Source organism: Adiantum capillus-veneris, chromosome 21 (genome assembly GCF_014529385.1).
Source record: "Adiantum capillus-veneris isolate H3 chromosome 21, ASM1452938v2, whole genome shotgun sequence".
Classification (NCBI taxonomy): Eukaryota; Viridiplantae; Streptophyta; class Polypodiopsida; order Polypodiales; family Pteridaceae; genus Adiantum; species Adiantum capillus-veneris.
The window spans coordinates 51,373,971-51,394,111 of record NC_140951.1 but is presented as its reverse complement, the minus strand read 5'-3'; the positions used below and the strand labels follow the sequence as shown (position 1 = coordinate 51,394,111).

The following is a 20,141-nucleotide window of genomic DNA, read 5'->3' as shown; positions in this document are numbered from 1 at the left end:
TTGAGAAGCTCCAATCTAGCTCCTCTGCAGAGTTGAATGGATTGAGAGAGAAGGTGACAAACTTTATAAAGGAGCTTTCCAAGAAAAGGACAGAGTTAGAAGAGTGTTTGAACTCCTTTTCATGGGTAGTAGGCAGATACATCTCTTTGCAACATTCGGCCCGCAATATGTGACAATGTATCTCTCATCTCACCCATCTCCCAATAGGATGCGGCTTGAGGAAGTGCAAGTGGCAAGGAATCAAGGTGCTAGCCAAAAAAGGTGGTGCTTTGAAGTGAGGCTGCAAGCAATAAGGTTTGTTATGCATTAATTGGTTTAGCATTGGCATGAAAATATGTTATAATACTATAACACAATGGTGATTGCAGAATGCTTGTAGGATCACTGATGGGCATTGAAGATGCAAGAGAGTCAACAAGACCTAGTTTGGCAAAACACATCTTAAAGGCCGTTGACGTGGTCAAGATGTTGGATGAACACTCTAATGCAGCAACAAAACAAGCTCTACAATAGAATGTATATAGCAAACTTCTGGCCCGTTTGGTTACACATTAGCAAATATTGGACACTTGTGATGCAACCGGCATAAGCTGAAAAGGATATGAAGCAATACATAAGTTCTTAACTCTTGCACATAGTGCAAAGGGTTCCTGAGAGACCCCCCTTCCCCGCGGTCTATGCAATAAATGTCAATTTCAACATTTAAACATTAACACATTACATCAAAGTGCAGAAGCGTGAAACAATATGGAGAAGGTGGTTGCTGCACCTGACATATCATGGAGTTTAAGCCAGCGCTAGACTGCACCCAATGGTACCTAGACCCTGGAATGGTTATGCGTGAAAGTAGACACAGAGATGTCAAGTGTATGGTGAATAAATGTGTTTTGGGTCCCGTCGAGAGCAGTGAAAAAAGAGGAGTAAGAAGAGTGCTTGGTGAATATTCAGAGTGCCCAATGGGGACGCAAGAGAAAGACAAGAGAAATGAAATGCCCATCTAAATGAAACAGGCTGCAAATTTGAATTTATGCCACTTCAACCAAACTTGAAATAATTGTATATCAACCATGTTCAAACAGAGGAGTAGGGGTATTGGACCCTTGGCGAGCATTTTTGATCCGCTATCCACATAAACCATAAAAGTAGAAGCATCGGACCCTGTGTGGTCTCTTCTGGTCCACCATCCACATCCGCTCCTACTACGGACAGAGTTACACTCACTTCGCTGAGAGCGAGCCAGAACACTACCATACCACCCCACAACTATCATATGGAGCTGCTTCACCTTCCTCCATGAGCTAGAGCTCCAAAAGGATCCCAAGGTACCAACTGGCAACAGGTGATAGGGAGTCATCATCAACCATACCAGTTTAGGCGCCATGCCTCTTCAGATGAAGTCCGCTCCGGGTGCTTAGGCCTAGCTAGGGTAAAGACTCCCAATTGAAATCCCATACGTAAGGCACAATCCCACCTCATATTTTTGCCCTTGTATCTTGCCATGCCTGTTTCTCCACCCTTATGTGAATGTTTGCCATGCCTCTTGCATAGGCACCAAACACTTTTACCCTTCTTATGCACTTAAATATTAGTTGATAGGAAAGGAAAAAGAGTATGTAGATGTGGTCAAGTTCACATTAGACCATCAGCCATTTGCACCAATAGTGTTGCCCAATCAAAAGTGTCAAATATTATCACAAAAACCCCTTCAAATCCCATAGAGAGAAACAAAAATTCAGCAAGAAAACTGCCTTCTCTTGGAATCATAGAGGAAGTAGACACTTTGTATGATTTGTTATGCAATGCAAACCCAAGTAGTTCACTCAAAAATAATGTAAGAAGAGTTGAAAACAATGACGTGGAGATGCATCTAAAAAAACACTTTCGTTGCTTGGACTACCCTTATTTACTGATATGAGGTAAAAAATGATTTCACCTTCTTTGCATGGATCAAAACGAGCTTGAATAATAACATGAAATGGTTATTTTGTTGGAATGTTTAGATTTAAATAACCATCAGCTTTCTCTAAAAGTGTGTCAACTCCATATTTCTCTATGCTCTTTCCTTGTGTTTTCCAATACAAAGCTGTATATCTTTCTTATCTTTCTCCCCCCATTTTCTCAGCTATGCCGCTCACATGCTCTTCTTTCAAAAAGAAGAGAGGAAGACACCTTGGTTTTGTTGCAATGTACATGATCCTACTATATACATAATGCCTCTTCATCTCTCGCACCAAGAGAGAAACTAGCAACCAATCCACTTGCCAAAGCTATTGCCCATGCAAAAGTGAGAGCAGATTTGCCACCAAAATGACCCCACTAAATATCATCAGAGAAGGACATGGTAGTACCTCTTGAAGCACATGATGGAGGTATCTCATTACGGGAATGCAGTCGTCAATTTGGCATGAGTGTCAATGCAATCAAGGCATGAATGGAGGGAAGGACCAAGACAAAGGCCTAAAAACAATTATTTTGTCTCTTGAAGAGAAAGCATTGGTCAATTGGGCATTCCAAATGCAAGATGTAGTTCATGGGGTGACACTTGGTACCTTAAAGCTTAAAAAGAGGTTGAGCTTTGCCAAACAAGGGCAACGTCTTTTACAAATGGAGTACTAGGCAAGAGTTGGTGGATTCATTTAGGCGTCTTCATCCTCAGATAATATTTCCTGAATCACGGGCACTTAATAAATCAAGAGCTATTGCATTACATTCAAAGGTACTTCAAATCTTCTACAACAACCTTCACATTATGTATGAAGAGCATGACTACCCACCAAAAAACATTTGGAATGCACACAAGACAAGAGTGCAAGCACGCAGAGACAAGGGCATGAAGGTGTTGGCTAAGGAATCAGCATAGAATCTAGGGAATGGTTGACCATCTTGTGTTGTGTAAATGAAACAGGGAGTGCATTACCCGCATACTACATCTTCAAGGGAAAGAAGGCAATGTAAAAATACCTGATGGAATGCGAGGATGGAGCTGTGATGTCAATGCAAAGGCAGAGCACGGATGATTGGTCAATTGTTTGAAGCTTGGCTTGAACACTTCAAAGCTACGTTGTCATCTCCCCTTACACCAACACAACATCACGTACTTCTAGTAGATGGCCATGGCAACCACACCCTGTTGGAGGTGGTTGAGAAAGCATCTCCATGGGGACTAGACATAGTCACCCTTCTAGCCTGCACCTCTCATAAGCTACAACCTCTTGACGTAGTTGTTTTCAAGCCCTTCAAAAGCAACTTCAAAAGAAAAAAAAATCTCTGGCAACTAAGAACCTTTCCCACTCAAGCCACAAAAAGTGAGCTAGCAAGAGTAGCTTCTCATGCTTTAAGCATTGCTTGCACAAAAAATAACATAAAGGCAAGCTCTAGAGCCAGAGGTATATGGCCTTTCAACCATCAAGTAATAGACCTTTTATGCATGCCATGTGAGTCCATGGATGTACACATTTCAAGCAATACAATAGAAAGCCAGACTGTAGTCAGGTGCCATGCTTGGAAGAAGAGCCAGATTGTAGTCGAGCGCCATGCACTCCAATGGATGATGTAGCATGTGATGTGGCAAGTGTCTTGACTACTTTAGGGGCTAGCCTACCACGTCCTCTGACAGACCTTAGTGTGATTGAAATCCTCAAAGTGCCACATGAGAATGCCACAATAGGGAAAGTGCAAGGAGAGGCCTTTGTGGAGTACACCAATTCTCTTATCCTCACATCATCTCAATACATTGAAAGCATGAAGGCAAAGCAAGCCAAGAGAGAGCAACTAGACCGGCTTAAAGAGGAACCGTTGAAAGAAAAAGGAGCAAAAGCAACAAAAGGAATAAGAGAAACTAAAAAGGGCAACAAAAAGACAGTGGGATGCTCAACAAATCCAATTTGAACACCAGATGCGAGCTATGTTATGGGAAGGAGAGCCTCCCCATGCACTACATCCTCTACATGTGCCAAACATCTAGCAAAAAGCTTGAAGGACATCAAGCTCACAAGCTCAACCCTGAATGCAAATTTTCAACTCAATTTGAATCTCAAAGTTTGTCAAGAACAAGCTCAACTCAATTTGAATCTCAGATATTGTCAAGAACAAGCTTAAGGTCAACCCTTATTACAATTTTTTTGCAGAATTTCAGAATCGTAGCTCAATTTGTATCTCAGATTGTGTCTCAAGCTCAATCCTAAACACAAGAAAACTTCTTACAAGCACTATTGAAGGTTAATTTTTATCATCGAGCAATTTTTTTGTGAGTGTATATGGGTGTGTGTGTGTGTGTTTTGAGGACGAGGAATCAGCTTAATCAAGCTAACAGAAGTCAAGAAATCATGTTCCAATATTCTGACTACAACCCGTTTTGAATTGCTCTCTCAATTGTTGATGCAAGATAGCATGCACTTCTTAAATACACAGCAATACACAAAAAGAGGAAAAACGTAAAATTGTTCTGAGTGAGTTTAGTAACGAACTATTGATGAGGAGCCTCCCTACCAATTGATTTGAAGAACGTCAAGGCATATTCGGCTAGCTTGTGATGAGTGCGAATCCGTCTGAGAAGCTTTTGTAGCCAGCTTTCTCCTCGCTTTCTCTGGACAGCCTCTGTGCCAACTAGCTACTTGATGTACCTATACTGGATAGCGTGTGTTCCGGGATTGGGGGCCAACGTGGAGCAATGGGGGCAATAGTGCATCCTAAAACGGGATAATTTTTAACAGGGGAGTTGGAGTTGGCCTTTAGAAATGCCCCCAAATGTTGCTGTATGGATCCCAATTTTTTACATGGCATATGTAATGCCATGCAACACCTACTAACATGAAAAAATGAGGCTCGATGATGACCCCTTGATGTTTGGTGTGATAGTATTGGCCCCCCTATCCTAACCATTCTTAACAAGAATGAGCAAGCGATGGGAGTGATTGCATGCTCTCTCTCTCTCTCTCTCTCTCTCTCTCTCTCCATATATGCACGCATCACCAACGCAAACATTGACTGGTTTTGAACTCAAGCCCTTTCTTCAAGAGTGCATCTCTCTTCTCTATGTATACTAAACGATGAGCTCCCAAAAAAGCTCACCATCCTCCACGTGTCCTCTCTCTCTCTCTCTCTCTCTCTCTCTCTCTCTCTGGAGAACTGGCCATGCACTCCACTTTCTTAAAACACACACAATGACTATCTACAATTTTGACACAAAGGCGTGGCGCTATTCACCCAAGAAAAATGCGAACATGCATGATAATTTTCTCATGTGCTTCAAAGGTCGATGTACGCTAGAAAGCCAAAAATTTGTGGGAGGTGGAGGGGTGAAGAGAGAGACAAGGGAACAGTGATCTAAGCCTTTTGAGTTGGCCCAGCAAAAGAGGAGAGAAAAGTGAAGGCTTTGTTGGGAGACAAGGATACATAGAGAAGGCTGTTACAAGCTCCAAATGTTACCAATAGACAGACAGCCTTCAAGCTTTAATAATTACATAAGCTTGTAATTAGCTATAGTTAATAATAATCAGTGCTTTCTAGAGGGAATGCTCTACTCTCATTTGTATGTGAATCCCTTCCCCTTGATTCAACCTTTATCACCCATTTTAACTACACATTAGGCTCTCTCTCTCTCTCTCTCTCTCTCTCTCTCTCTCTCTCTCTCTGATTGTGCAAAATCGCGTTCAAGGCTCTGGTACCGTGCTTTTCGACACACGTAGCTAGAAGCAAATCTTCCTGATATCAAAAGCATACCCTTTCCTCATTCCAAAAAGGCAAATGAGCAGTTTAAAATATAGGGCTACCATGATGAGTCAGTATAAAAGGCCCCATTGAAGACCCTTCAAGCATGCTTACATTGTATATGCAATTCCTGTGTAGCTAGTCCTCTGCAGCATCAAAACTTTCATCAGCCCCAACAGCAAAATGCACAAGGCAACTCAGCCGACCATTCTCAGATGTTGCAAGCACCAACTGCTGATAGGAAGAAATCTTAGCAGAGATGTTTTATATTGTAGCATCAAATTGTTGCTTCCACTATTAGGCTGTGTATTAGTGATATTACTCATGAGGGCTTACCCTCAGCCTAGTGATAGCTCATTTCTTTATAGGAGTAGACACTATTTGCATGCTCTGGCACAAAGCTTCCTAGAATTAGACTCCTCGCTTAGCAGATTCATCGGCATAAACTTGATTGTCGTAGCCATATGGATAACAAGCAGCACACAGACAGCAAAGGCAGAGAGTGCAGACGAAGCGAGGATAGTAAGCCTTGTTTTCGAGGCCGACAATCCTCCAAAGGAAGACTGCACTCCCTTGTCAGCAGCCCAAAATAACGATCACTCAGTGAGTGCAGGGAGTGCCAGACATGCCCAAGAGCTACATTTGTCTAACCCCGCCTTGCCAAGTACAAGCAATGATGAACTACACATGCGCGTAGAGGCCTTCATTGCAAAGTTCTACAAGCAAATCAAGCTGGAGAGGGAAAGCTTGCACCACTGAGCAGACGCAAACCTTGCAGTAAACGTCAGGCTGCTACAGCTAAAACTCACAGCAGCAGTAATACACATAACATTGGTGTAATGCCCAAGGGTTCTAGGACTGGAAAACCTAATTTGATGGACTTGTCTGTACATGCACGTGCTTTGTGCTGCGAACAGGCTTACAGACTTGCCGAACTAGATCCATTAGGATCTATAGACAAACCTTGTCTTTGAAGACGAAGTAGTAGCATGTTTACATGGCAGATAGAGTCATGGGCACATGGGGGCCCTGTCTACAGAAGATGTCAATGTTCTTGTTGGCAACTCAAGCAAAAAACTTCTTGGCATATGCCATAATCGATGAGATGGAGAGAGTGCATCACTCCTAGTAAGTTGCGTTTTCCTCACTAAACTAAGCACAATTGCCATCATTAGAATTCAATGAATGCTCGTGCTGCTTAAGTTGTCCACTAATCTTGCTGTGGAATATCTTGTACCAATGAGAATGATGAAAGTAGACATGATTGATCTACATAGAATATGTCCCTAACGATGCAATTTACTTCGCCAACAGTCAGAAGTCCTCAGTTGTAAAACAATACCAAGCAATAAGAAAAAATAAGTAAAATTTTATCATGACAACTGGCGCAGGAGATGCGTTCTTCGCAGTGGGCTGGAACTCTTTGATTAACCCATGTATGTACACACGCATGCACACCCAATGTGCCACAATTTGCAAAAACAGGTTCATGTGTATGTATATCGACATACAGTCACGTGCACTATACAACAAATTTAAACTTGGTTTAGTTACCATCCTTGTCCAAGAGTCGTAGAAGAAACAGCACTTGGAAAAGAGACCTTGGTAATGGATGATGCTAGGTAAAAGAACCCGGCCATGAATAGTACCAGGTGAAAGAGAGCATAGAGGAAACCCTTTCATCGATTGTTAGTTGCACATTTGAATATTTTCCTGTTGGAACTTTTGAAGTTGGTTAAAAGGAGAGTGGAGCGCCAGGACCTAATCCCTCGAAGAGCGATTGTGAGAATCCCTAGACCGCCACAACCTTATCTATGAAATGTGCAACCAAACTTGTGTCTCATATGTACCAACCGAAGTTCCTTTACGTCTCCCATCAAAGGAAACAAACCCAAGAGTGTGTTTAGTAGAAAATAGCAAGGAGATTTTTGAACGTGGTGGGAAAACATCCCAAGAACCTCCTCACACCGCACCGAGTAAATCGTAGAAGTAACTGTTAGGGACCACAAAGGTGGTGTGTGCCAAGTCCCCTTTTGTAAACCAAAAGGGTGATGTACACAGCTGCCCATCTGACACTGGTCATAAGCCACTTAGCCACTCCATCAGCTAGCCAAAGTCGTCAACCATGCATAGGAGCACTGCACTTCACAGACCAACAACCACCACCAATCAATGCCGTTTATGGCATGCATGTGTAGCAGCAAGGATACCCATGAACCTTGAGTAATCTACACTAGCATAAAGAAGTAACCATGCAATGTCAACTCAAAAGATAAAATGTACTCCAAACTGTGAACTTGAAAACTGCGTATCAACATCTCCAAGCTAGTATCACAAAGCTCTGTAAACTGAAAGTCTTAAAATAGCCTCGTTTCTCAATAACACAATGCTGCTTTTCTTCAAAACAAATCAAATTGCAAAATCCAATGCACCAACAGAGCAGACCAAAAAAGTAAGCAATCAACCTTTTGTAACCTACGCTAGCATAAAGCAGTAAGCTATTCATAAATCACACCCCATGACGATAAAACCTGAGTCTCTGCATTTTTTAAAACTAGTGTAACAAAGCTCTGCAAGTGGAAGCCTTGCAGTAGCCTCATGTTGGATGTTTCTCAATACAGCAGAAAAGCCTTTCTTGAGAACAAAACAATTTGCAAAACCAGCAAATCAACCTTGTTTCTCCCATATTACATCGCTTCCTACTGCCAAAAAATTTATGCTCGGCACATTATGAAGTGCACAAGGCTGGAAGAGCATTCATGTTGTTCTTTACTTCCTAATTAGACCTTTCTGGTCGAGCCTGGTAACGTGTCCCATTCCCTTGAACCCCACATCATGAGTAAAAGAACAGAAGTCCCAAAGCAGTCCGATGATCAATCAGGGGTCATGCTTCCTTGGTTCAGCTCAGTGAAACGCAAGCTAACCCGCATGGAATGCTTCAAGTACTTTTCAGCACAGACACGCACACAACTCTCTTCCTGTTTGTCCAGAGTCTTTCTCCGAAAGTTGTCGATGCACTGACCAAAGCATTTCTCAACAAGCGAATTGTACATCCTCAAGCTGTCATTAAAGAAAAAAAAACGCTGTCAGATTTGCAGGAAACAGTTGACTTGTCACTGACCTGCACTAAACAACTAATAACAAAAAACAACGAACTGAAGAGCTCTGCAGCACAAAGCGGAGTGCTTCCACAACACATCCATGGCAACTGATTACATCAGAAGTAAACTGCAGAAGCTGACTGAATAAAGCTACCTGCTCTAATCTTTGTCCCCGCCCCCCCCCCCCCCCAGCCTTAGACCACAAAGAGTACCCATTGGGCACGCTCTGGAGGCGGATCACTGCAGCATGTTAACGACAAATCATCTAGCGCCAGTTTCCCAATAATTGAGCGTACATGAGATTACATTGAGTGTTACAGATACTCCAAAGTGTTCAGTGGAAGATGAAGGAGGGCAATAGAGACGGATAGAGAAAACGCAAGAGGTGGCCACGGGGGGGGGGGGGGGGGGGGGGGGGGAGAGAGAGGTAGAAAAACACTTGAATGTTGTGCGCTATGGACTCCCCTAAAACATGCATGGTCCAATAGATAAGAGGGAAGGGAAATATGAAATGCTCTAACTGTTTTCACAGTGGTCACACTTTCCATGTTTGTCCACTTATTAGGAATCCACCCTCCCACTGCAAATTAACCTCCTGATTGTTCGAAGCCTACTGTCAGTTTATCATGATTGGGACCTCTTTCCATGACAAATAAAGACAATTATGCAGAGTTTGGGGACACGGCAATGGTAAGACAGCTTTGATTTTCTTCGATCCAGGGGCTTCACAAAATAATTTCTTATCCGAACACTTTGCACCACAACTTGACATCAACTGCACCAAATTTGATTACTCCATACAAGCAAAACTTGCTACTGCAGATAGAACTCCTGTTTCATCATCAATTGGTTCTTTACTCAGAGTACAAGTAAATATTACGGACCTATTGACTTTCGTTTATGGAACTCCCACACTCAGATGTTCTGTTTCACCATTGATAGTTTTCCTTAATTTAACACCCTGGTAACGTGGAAAACTGAGATCGCCAAAAAAAGAGGAAGGGGTTTGTTATTTTTTGCACAAAAAACTACCTTGTTTATACCATGTGTGTACTTGCTTTTGGGGGCATCCTTAACTTAGGGAGCATCCAGGGCCTAAAAAAGAAAACTAGGTACACTATCTCACCTGCACAAAACAGAGAGTGAGCACACACTTGGTGCTAGAGGACCACAAAGTTGATGAAACGACTTGCAGATTCCAGCTGTCCCATGTACGACAAACAAACACCCAACCGTGGGCACTAACACTGGCCAGTGGCAGCATCCCGCTCTACCATCTTCTCCAACTCCCTTCAGTCTCATGTTTTTTTGGTTGTTCAGTTATTTTGAAGCGTTAAAAATGTATCAAGTCTTGCAAATTGTGGTAGATTATAATTTTTCTGTCCGACCACTAGCCAATATCCTCTTTGATTCCCCATTCATGCAAAATTTCATCTCAAAAAATTAGTTGCCGGCTTGGGGATTAATAAATATGCCAAGAGGTTCAATTGAGTAAGTAGGGTGAGGATCGCAAGGAGGCTTTCCTCTTTGGTTTGGACGAGTACATCAAAATATGATGTAGAAGTCTTAGACCCTAAGGACTACAATGACGTCGTCACAATCGCTCTTGAGCAAGAAATGAAGCACAACAAAAGTAAGCCAAAAGAGGACAAGTCAAGTACCCTGCAGAACCCTCAGAACCAACAGAATGGTAAGAACCACAGTATCTCCCCTTCTCAATCGTCAACTACACCTAGCGCATAGAACACTTCACCTGATAATGATGATAAAGGAAAGGCTGAAAGCCTGAAACCCCTAGATTGACACCTAATACAAAACCTCCTCAAGAAATAGGAGAAGATTGGTTAAGTCTTGAAGAAAAAACCGAGTATGGAAAGGAAGGACGATGTTCAAGTGTCACACTAAAGGTCACATGAAAAGAGATTGTCCTAAGAAAGAACCCACAAAATCCACATCTTCTGTTAGTGTCATAAATGAACAAACCAATGTGCCCTAGGTTTCTAATGATCATCCAGATGAGTCTCTTAGTAAGTGTTTTGGTCGTGTGAATGGTCAATGCACTGTGACGTTGTTTGATTTTGGTAGTATTCATGATGTGATTAGTGATTCTCTTGTGAAGAGGACACACTTGGAACCAAGAGATCCATTGCGATTTCTTGATTCGCTCACAGCTTTCATCAAGCATAAATGTCTTAATGTACTAGTTTGTGTGAGCATGTTTTCGTCGCGAATTTCTTGTTTCTCCTCTCTCTGATTGAATATGATTTTTGGCATTAAGTGGTTCCATGAGATTGATCCACAAATTAATTGGAAAGAAAACACTCTCACCTTCACTCTAGAGGGTGCCTCTCAGTATCATTTCTTAAGAGTTCAGGCATCTCTCCAAATTCGTCCAGTCGGTCCCATTTTCTCCCAGGGACAGGTGCTAGGGAGTGAGGGTTGTTTTGTGGTTGTGCTTGGCCAATGAAGGTAGGTCTCTCATGTTCGGTCATGTCTAGCCATGTTTAGCTCTGGATTTTGCTTGGTTCCATGGTCTCCATTTCTCCTACAAGCTTGGGATAAGCATTCCCCAGCCTTGGTATATTTTTCCCCTTGAGCCTATGGCCATCTTTAGCCCTCTCCTATTTATCTTCCTATTTTCCCCTCTTCCCAAGGTCGAGGGGGTGGATATGTGGGTCGGGCAAGCTGAGGAAAGCCCTATATAGGCAGGCGGGAGGATTGGGTGGGGGGGGGGGGGGGGGGGGGGGTCACTTTCAGTATGTGTGCAGCCCAGGTGGGCGCCCTTGAGGTCAGCCCTTCGCCATGCGCAGCCGGCCTTGTGCAGACCAAATTGGCTAGCGTTTTTCTCCAGGAGCAGCCTAGCGTTTTTGGCAGGCAGCAGCCCAACGTTTTTGGCATGAGACGGGCAGCATGCGGACATGGGCAGCAGGTCTTTCCTTGAGTTTCCTCCTCAGGACACCCTCGTGTGTTCGACTTCAGGCTTAGGCAGAGCATCTCCACGACGGTGCAGGCCTAGGAGAGCAAAGATAGTCAACCATCTAGAGGGCAGCCGTCCAGTGGTCAGCCTTGGCAGTTTCCGATCTCTCTCCAGATCTGGGTGGGTGTCAAGCGGAGCAGCACCTTATGGTTGGGTGCCCATGTTGAGGCCGTGTCAGTGGTCTCATGTGTAGGGTAGTGTCAGTAGCAATCGCACTGAATGCCAAACCGGAGGGAGCAAAGGGTGAATTAGGCACGATCCAAATGTAGAAAACCCAGCACTACCCCAGCTGCAAAAAGGCAGGCATCATCCAAAAAAAACATTGTAGGTCCATGCAAAAAGAAAAAAGCTAGGAGATTCGAGAATGGATCGCTAAGGTTGTACTGCAAAATCACAGTGGCACACGAATGATTTTGCAACAATACGTAGCAAAAGAATACTACACCCCCTCTAAATTAAAAAAATGCTAGCAGATCCACCTTGGGAGAGACACCTATAGCCATGAAGCACCCGTTTCGGATCCCACTTCAGACTCTAATACCATGTGAAGCTGCGCAAGTGCGCAAGCGTGAGAGAGGAGAGAGATAGAGAAACCAACAGACAAAATGCCAGAGATAAGGAGAGGGGGCGGATCAGCCCCCAAGGGCAACAGATACAACACACACCGTGTAAAATGACCACCCCTCTGTCACAAACTGCTCACATGTCAAGCCACTCAATGCCCAATGGTTCAGGGCTCCCCAAGCCTGACCCTAGCCAACTTGCAAGTCCAGCCCAAGGGGCCTAAACCCTAACAGAAGCAAAAGGAGACGAAGTTCTCACCAACTTACGGAAAATGTTGGGAATAAAGGCATTTTTGTCACATGGGCACTTAAATTAAAAGTCACCTCAATGTACATAACATAAGGGCAGCCCCAAAAATTAAAAGTGTCGGCTCATTCCCAAAATCATACTCTCTCTCTCTCTCTCTCTCTCTCTCTCTCTCTCTCTCTCTCTCTCTCTAGCGTTGACACGCTCTCCCTCGCCCTGCAGCGCTGCCTCCTCTCCTCCTTCCCACCTGCGTTCTCTCCTCCCCTTGCTCTCCCTCTGCCCCTCTCCTTTGCAATATTAGGGTTCAGCCGTCGCGCTCTCTCTCTCCTCTTCCTATCGCGAGAAGATCACAATAGGACCTCACAATTGGTTTCAGAGCTTGGCTTCATCGCGAGAAAAGTAAGAATTGTGCACTTCTACGCGTGCATGGTGATCACAGAAGTGTGCACATAAAGAGAGGAACATTCCGAAATCTGCAGAGCTGAAAACAGAAAATTCAGAGCGCAAATCAAGTGTACTGTTCAGTACATTAAAGATCTACGACAATAGAAAGTCAGCAAATTCAAGTTTCTACAGAAGTTCCCATTCAATTCGAGTCATTTTGGTGCCAATTCGAGCTCAGAAATTGGGATTTTTGCTGAAATTTCAGAAATTCTGAAAATTTTGAAATTAATTTCAATAGATTAAGCGAGTTTGATCTTGTTTGCATTTGGGGGTTTTGCTGAATTTAGATAATTCACGCAAAATTGGCCCTGGCAATGCATTAACAGACTATTTCTCATGCAATTTGTGACGCATTGAACTCAAAAATTTGGGGTTTTGCGTTTCGAAGTGAAATTGTAGCAATTTCTTATTTTTTAATGAGAAATTGATGCTGAATTTTCAAGACTGTTTCTGAAATTGATGTATTGACACTATGGAATTGCCAAATTGATGACATTTTGAATCTTTTGGCGTATGTATGATCAACTCAGGTGCTGAATTGTGTCATTACAAGTTAATTTCAACATTTGCTGTTTGTATTTGAGTGTTTCATTGGTCTCTCGTGGTAACACATGGCCTCCAACGGTGATAGTAGCAATCTCTTGCACATCAAAAAGTTGGAAGGCGCCCATAAATTTGCTATATGTAAGAAGCAGTCTTACAATGTTCTCTTGGAGAAAAGGCAAACGAGACCGATTAAGGAAAAGGGGATAAAACCAGCAGGTATGGACGATGAAGAGTGGGAAGAAATGGACGAGCTTGATGATTTGTATGCTCAAAAGTGCTGCTAGCAAAGTATATTGGTTGAAAAGGCTCATGGACCTTCGCATGAAGGAAGGCACTTTGATGTCGGTGCATTTGAATGAGTTCAATTCAATTTTCAGCCAGCTCACAAATTTGAAAGTCAACATCAATGATGAATTCAAAGCTACGTTTTTGCTATGCACATTATCTAAAAGGTGGGACACTTTTAGGACAGCTTTGAGCAACTCAAATGCCACACTTGCATATGCCGATGTGGAGAGTTCCCTTCTTAAGGAAGAGATGAACAGGAAGAATGCTGTTGCAGGTAGTTCCTCCAGTGCTTTGAATGAAAGAGGTAGGTCCCGGCACAAGGGAAAATCTGAACATAGAAAGGCACGCACTTGTTCCAAGAAGGATGTAGAATGCTACCACTGTGGCAAGAAGGGACACTATAAGCGGGAATGCTATGAATGGAAGAAAGGGAAGAACAAGAACAGTGATGACAACAACAAGGACAGATAAAGGTAAAAGCAACATGATGATAGAGGAAATCAATGTAGTTAGCTATGACAGTGGTGAAAGTGAGATTCTCTATGCTTCTTCTTTTGATGCACACTTCTTGGTTGCTCATTCGGATATTGGCATGCATACTTGGATACTTGATTCGGGTGCTTCGTTTCATGTAACACCTCACAAAGAGTGGTTCTTTGAGTATTATGGTGGAAAACTTGGCATTGTTTACCTCGGTGACAACTATGCATGTGACATTGATGGGATTGGTAGTGTGCAATTGTCTTTTGTTGATGGTTCGATGTTTATGTTACATGATGTACGACATGTACCACAAATGAGAAAGAGTTTGATTAGCACGGGTCAACTAGATGAAGCGGGTTACCACACTAGTTTTGGTGATCACAAATGGAAACTATTTAAGGGGTCAAGTATTGTAGCAAAAGGGTCTAAATCTGCCACCTTATATCCTTTGTATGTATCTAGTTCATGTAACCATGTGATAACCATAACCGAGCAGCCATGTCACAAATTGATGATGTGGCACGGCCACCCACGGACAGGCAGATGATGTGGTAGGATGTACGGCAACTGTTACCCAATCATTAGCTGCGATGATTACAAGTTAAAGCTTCGTAGTCGCTTGAGCGTACGTACAACAGAGCTCTTTTCTTCTCTAAAGATAAGCCTTCTTTCACATTAAGGTTATTGACCTTTATACCTAGGGCATTCTAAATGGCAAGTGACTGACTCACATGGACCTTTACAAATATCATTACAGCATTACAACTCAGGGAATTGATCCACTACTCTAGAATCAGAATTTACACAGTATTACTACACAAGCTCGGAAAACTAATAGAGTACAAATGTGGTGTTCGGCTACGTGTCCGACGAGTTGGGCACCCATTCGATCTATCCTCAAACACGGAGGTTAGAGCTGATTTCTCTTAGACTAGAGAGCTCTATCTCCCAATTAGCATTCGCAGCTACAAACATGCCGCCCAAATTCAGTCGTGGTCGAAAATTGTCAACCCAGTTGCGCACTGATTCCACCCGTGTTGACCCTATTCCAGAAGTGTTAGAAAGAGAGTCTGATACTAAGAGGGACCTTGAGAGTGAGACTGAGGCTCATGAGGAGCAAAGTAATGCTGAAGAGGCCACGACGCCTGAAATTCGGGCTGACATGCCACGTGGACCAACGGTACGGATTTCCGCTTTTCGCGCTGACATGCTGACGTGGCATACTGTAGGGAATTCCGAAAATTACGCTAGCTGTTTTTGGCAGCTTTTGGAGCCAGTTGCTTTTGGAACTTGTTGCTTTTGAGTTTAACTGCTATTGGGGCTTTGCTTTTGGCATCCCTTGTAAGAATAAAAAGAGCCCAAGGGTCTCACTCTTCAGAGTGTCTGAACGCAGAGTCTGAGAGCTAAGGACCGGTGGGAGTTATACTTTGCTCAAAGATTAATACAAAAAGAAATACCGAAAGGGGCGTCAGTTTTGGGGCCAATCTCTCTTGGCACAGAACTACGCCGGGCCGTGTCGACTCAATTGAACCGTGATTTGTCTGTGAAGTGTTTTAAGTGAATCTCTCTCTTGTGTCGCGACAGATTATAGACTTGGGGTGCCCAAGTTTGTGACAGTGGTATCAAGCATCAAGTGTGTGCTTTTCCCAAAGCATACCGGTCCTATCAAGCAGACAGGACACTTGGATACAATTTTGGAAATTTCTATTTGAAGAATCTTCGTGTCCCGACCTCGGAATTATAAGCTGAAACCTGCTCGTATGGGCGGTAGACTTTGGCTTTCACCCGAAACTTTACTTTAGACTTTAGGACACTTCGCAAATAAAACTTGTAACTGGAAATAACACTTCGAACACACACGACTTGGAAGCTAGAGCGCTCCAAGCAAACGCCAACAACCTATAGGCCCCAAAGACTGGCGCCCCTTTCGGTATTTCTTTATTCTTATCAAAAAGGAAATAAAACTTGCGATTTCCTACGAGCTGTCCCACATAATCCGGGCTGAAAAAGACCTGTTCTGGCTTGATTTCGACAACATAACTATACTAGGAAACTTCACATACAAAATCTCCACGCAATGGATGACTTTCCCAGCGCATACGGACACTTTACAAGACCTAGCGAGAATCTGCAGCACGCTGAATTCTCTGTTTTCTGCATTGAAATTGCGCCAGATCACCTATTTATCGATCCCCTCTCGAACCTCCTAGGGGTAGAAGGGACCGATTAAGGGCGAAATCCTAAACCTGCAAATTTACACTGGAGGTTGTAATTTCCTATTTTGGGCTCCGTTTCGCGAGCCGAACGCATCTGTAGCGAGCCCTCGAACTCCCGCACCTGTTGGGCTACTTGACCTCTGAATCAAAGAATTTCTTGCGAGAAATCTCTCCGAATTCACCTATACCTGTGGGGGATTAGCAATTAGCTAACCCAATACCTGGACAAGAGGCTCTTGACTCGGCATCCGCACATGAACCGACATAATTGTACATAAAGATGAGTAGCCCTCGAGCGGGACATCACGATTCTGTATTCAAAAGGGGAGAGAGGTGCGTGAGAGCGGAATCATCGCGCTACATAGTGCAAGAGAGAAGGCAAGCTTTCCATTAAAGCTTCATCACCTGCACCAACTACTCACACACTCTGTAGGTCACAATATGAAGCAAATCAGCCCTCTCTCTCAATTTCCTCTTCAGCTCGACTTGGCAAACTGCTCTGTAGCCGCCAAGCGTCCACTTTGCCTCTTTAGAATTCATTTCCTAGTACCCACCGACTTATAAGTGTAGCGAGGGGCCTAAATGACTCTGAACTGATCCTAGACATACTTTTACTGCTCGGATTCCACTGCTAGTCTGCCCGACCAACTTGTGGCGACAAGGCCTTCTCGTGTGCGGGTGAAACTCTTGGCCGTCAACCATTTCACATTGACCATACAATGTCCGGTCCTTTGCAACTTCAAAAAGAGGGTCCCAAAAATTGAATAAAAATCATCAGAAAGAAACCAACAACTAAGGTTACATCCTCGTGACATTTCCAGTGCCGGTCAGCCCGACCAACTCGTGCCAACAAGGCCTTCTCGTCTACGAGTGAAACTCTAGGCCGTCGACCATTTCACACTGGCCATACAATATCCGGCCATTTGCAACTCCAAAAAGAGGGTCCCAAAAATTAAATAAAAATCATCGAAAAGAAACCAACAACTAAGGTTAGCAGTTGCCACGTCCTCGTGACATACCCCCCTCTTCAAATCGCAAACGTCCTCAATTGCATGCCATATATACATGCCAATGATGATCTTGTGTTGTCAGTGCATCACTTTTGCGAGCGCCAGAATTCAGCCTAGCGTTTTTGCAAGCAACAGACCCTAGCGTTTTGCTCCTAGCTCGCAAATCAGCCCAGCGTTTTCAGTTTTCAGCCTTTTCCCTCGCCAAAACCGGCCCAGAATTGCTAACGCTAGCTTCCTTGTTGGAGCCGTTACTTCGAAAGCCCATCGAGCCTCTTCTCGGCCATTCCCTCATCACATCAGATCCTCCCATTGCTGTCCATCATCAACCTCATCAATATTTGCGTTTTCCCTTCATTCCTCTTACATCAAGAGTGTAAATCAGCCCAAATCTACCCCTTGATCGCCATCCGCAATCCCACATCGAGACGGATCCAAAGGTGCATCAAATCAGCTTCGGAGGTGCTTCATCTTGAAGAGTGCGACATTCCCATTTGAGTCAGTGGAGTCTACACTTGAGGTATTGCATGTGTGTACATTCCATTTACGCAATCAAAAGCAAATACCACATCGGCAATAGTGTGGGGGGCCCTTGAGAGGGTTGGTTGGGACCACATCAGATCTGGGGTGTTCTTCTTCTTCTTCTTCTTCTTCTTCTTCTCTCTCTCTCTCTCTCTCTCTCTCTCTCTCTCTCTCTCTCTCTCTCTCTCTCTCTCTCTCTCTCTCTCTCTCTCTCTCTCTATCTCTATCTATCTATCTATCTATCTATATATATATATATATATATATATACACACACACACACACACACACACATCTCTACCTCTCTCTCTCATTCCCTCTCTTCAGGAAAATAAAAGGAGCCATCATTCATGCTAAGAAGAAATCACTAATGCAAGAAAAGAAGTAAAGATTTGTGGAAGTGTAAAACCTAGATCTTCACCATTTCAATTCTTGTTAGGTGCTCTTTTGCATACTTTTGATGAACAAGTGGCCCTTGAATATATGCTAAGGCTTACTCTCTAGCATCCTACCGTGTGGCGGTGCAGAGGAGTGTTGGCATAGTTGTAACCTTGTTGGAGAAATATAAAGAAATACCAAAGGGCGCCATCGTTCGAAGACCAATGCTCTCTCAAAGTGAAACTACGCCACTCCATGTCTCGTGTGCAGTGTATCTTTTTCAGTTCAGTTGTTTTGAAGCGTCTAAAGTCTGTTCACATTGTTCTTTCCCATTGGCACACGGTGCCCTTGTAACAAACTTGGACACCCCAAGTCAAGATTCTACCGTGACACAGAAGGTCACTGATGTCCCCTTTGGGTTTCAGGGATACTAATGGGTTGATTAATATTCTGCAATATGACTTTATGACACGGAATTCCCGAATAAGGATTAGTTAATCGGGCATCAACGAGGTCCGAAATGGATCTAGATGCGATTAACTAAATATGTTGCCGATGGTCATGGTCTAAGATTTGGAATGAATTTTTCTGTGATTTGTAATGTGATGTCCCGTGATGTCGAGTAATGTCCTGTGATGTGAATGTCGTTTTGTACACATGCTAGCTATGTTGTGTCTAGTGCATCGGTACTAACAGTCAGTGTCTACTAAGACAGTTTATGGCCTCTATCCGTTTTGCAGGTGTAATCGAGGACGATTATAATTCTTTCAAGAGAGGGGTATGTCACAAACTCGTGATGTGGCAGAGCCACCAAGACACGAACACACACACCCAGCAGACTGGCTGACTGTACGGAATCCCACCATTTGTATTGACTAGCCAACGTGGCTGTACAGATTTCCGCGATACATGCTAACTACTGATGTGGCAGTGCTGGCATGGCAGTGTGTACGGACAGACTGACGTGGCACTGTACGGATGTCCGCTTTTTGCGCTGACAGCAACGTACAAATTTCCGTAAATTACGTTGACAGCTTTTGACCATATGCCTTTTGGAGATTATTGCTTTTGATTTTAGATGCTTTTGGGGCTCTGCTTTTAGCAACCCTTTGTAACTCTTTATAAGTGGCCTTAGGGACTCACTCTGCATAGCATCTGGACGCAGAGTCTGAGAGCGAGCACCCGCAGGCGCAATACCACCATCACACTGCTTAAACTGTATGCCCAAGTAATGATGCAACAGCCCCAAATCTTTCATCTTGAAAGTAGCATTCAAATCAGCCTCACATTCTCCACATAAAGAACAACAATGAGAAGAACATCGCCCTCACGCTTGACATACAATGTGCTTTCTATTGAACTGTTACGAAAGCCTCGTTTGACCAAATGAGTGTCAGCTTTCTCATACCAAGCACGAGGAGATTGCTTCAACCCATACAAAGCCTTCTTACATCTGCACACTTTGTCCTCTTGTCCTTTCTTGACAAAACCGCGAGGCTGCGTTACATAAACTTCCTCAAATATGTCACCATTCAAGAACTCTTGTGCAAACCCGCTGCACTAGATTCACCCTCGCTCAATTCGGGGTTCTATCGGAGTAGACTCTGCTAAATCGAATGCTTCAAGGTAAAGTTCCAAAATCTGAGAAGTATCTGGTAGG

General features: G+C 43.6%; 1 protein-coding gene and 2 pseudogenes across 2 annotated transcripts in view; 2 read left to right on the top strand and 1 right to left on the bottom strand.

Annotated features, from left to right (window-relative positions):
• Positions 1-208: 208 nt before the first annotated feature.
• LOC147430938 (MFS-type transporter clz9-like) lies at positions 209-3,413 on the top strand (annotated as a pseudogene).
• A 29-nt stretch (positions 3,414-3,442) lies between these two features.
• Positions 3,443-3,976, top strand: LOC147430937 (uncharacterized; annotated as a pseudogene).
• A 4,252-nt stretch (positions 3,977-8,228) lies between these two features.
• The window catches only part of TIM9 (Tim10/DDP family zinc finger protein), a 38,143-nt gene continuing 26,230 nt past the window's right edge, over positions 8,229-20,141 (bottom strand). For both annotated transcript variants that reach the window (XM_086494482.1, XM_086494483.1), the window contains exon 3: positions 8,229-8,769. In XM_086494482.1, coding sequence (XP_086350608.1) covers positions 8,583-8,769 — 187 coding nt within the window. In that variant the 3' untranslated portion in view covers positions 8,229-8,582. The remainder of the gene's footprint in view (positions 8,770-20,141) is intronic.